Raw genomic sequence first — 1357 nt, forward strand, 5'->3', positions numbered from 1 at the left:
CGCAAATACACACCCTTGTGCTTGTTTGCACATATCTCAGTGCACATGCCTGTAAGTGTGTGCATAAGTTCATTAGAATAACTTTATTCTTTGCCCAGATACATATTAGTTAAAGCTTAATGATGTAGAAAAAATAAAAATTACACATCACAGGTACATCTGTTCAAAATTACTAAAATTATATTAGAATCTTAAAAAACTATAATTTCAGATAGGATGCTGGTTACTCACTTATCCCCCCAAAAATGCTTTCATGCATCACATTCTTCCTGAATTGATTTCCATGTTGATTAACTTTCAACACTTGAAATGTCTCTCTCAACATGAGGTCATATAAATTAATGCATAGCCAGATATTCTCAATACAGGTGATTACATCATACCACAGACCAGAGAGTATACCTCGACCAGAGAGTACACCTCAGGTACAGCAAGTCTTGCCTTATTATAAATGCATCATATAGGGAGTCCTCTACACACTGACTATGCATGCAAATTAGTTTACAGAACATATAGTGTTTACAGACATCAAATTGCCAATATCCTGACTTTTGGGTTACTGAAGAGTTATAGTCCCAAGTTTGAATTCAAAGAAAGAAACTTTACAGTTGGTAAGTTCTATATATATTATCATAACTGCAATGTAATGGCATCCTTCTTTTCAAAGAGTCCTTTCATTCTAAAAAAAAAAATATATTAGTAAACCAAATGTATCTCTTTTCCTTGCAAATTTCTATCATAAATGTTTTGTCTAGAGTACTTCTTTTTAAAAGATTCAATATATCTACTCTGAAGAAAGCATTCAACTTTTCAACGACTACAACAACAAACATAAAACAGTCAAAGAGACCTGCATCACAGGTTTTCTGAAATACTCTATAATTGTGACAGCAGATAACATTAGTGGAAATTATACATACAAACTGCAGTTAAATAAAGAGATCTGTTGAAGAAATGTCTATTTTTTCTACAAAAAGAAGACCCCAAAAATAATATTCAACATGTAATCTTGTGTGAATAATTAAATAATACACAAAAAATCATTAAAAGAGACAAATAAAAAGGTGTGAAAGACAGAGATGTAAAAGTGTATGCTTAAGTGTGTTTAAATCTGTGTGAAGAGCTAAATATAATGCATCAACACAGCCACCTTAGGATACAGCACAATTACTAAGCATTCCAAACCGACCACGTGAATGGGAGTTTACCTCAACAGAAGAGTTGAACTTGTGCAGCTCTGTGACAGACAATCCAGTTGGCTCTCTTGCACCCTCAAAGAATGGCAGGTTTCCACTAGGCAGCCCACTCCCGCTACTAAAGCCATTTGGAGTTGCTGCGGTGGCCAGCCACTTAGCCC

At 34.6% G+C, this 1357-nt stretch overlaps 1 protein-coding gene across 2 annotated transcripts in view; it reads right to left on the minus strand.

Annotated features, from left to right (window-relative positions):
• Nucleotides 1-1357, minus strand: part of LOC119592995 — a gene marked incomplete in the record, with an annotated part of 29327 nt that overhangs the window by 13573 nt on the left and 14397 nt on the right. For both annotated transcript variants that reach the window (XM_037941884.1, XM_037941882.1), the window contains 1 exon segment: nucleotides 1209-1357. In XM_037941884.1, coding sequence (XP_037797812.1) covers nucleotides 1209-1357 — 149 coding nt within the window.

Source organism: Penaeus monodon, chromosome 31 (assembly GCF_015228065.2).
Source record: "Penaeus monodon isolate SGIC_2016 chromosome 31, NSTDA_Pmon_1, whole genome shotgun sequence".
NCBI classification, from domain to species: domain Eukaryota; kingdom Metazoa; phylum Arthropoda; class Malacostraca; order Decapoda; family Penaeidae; genus Penaeus; species Penaeus monodon.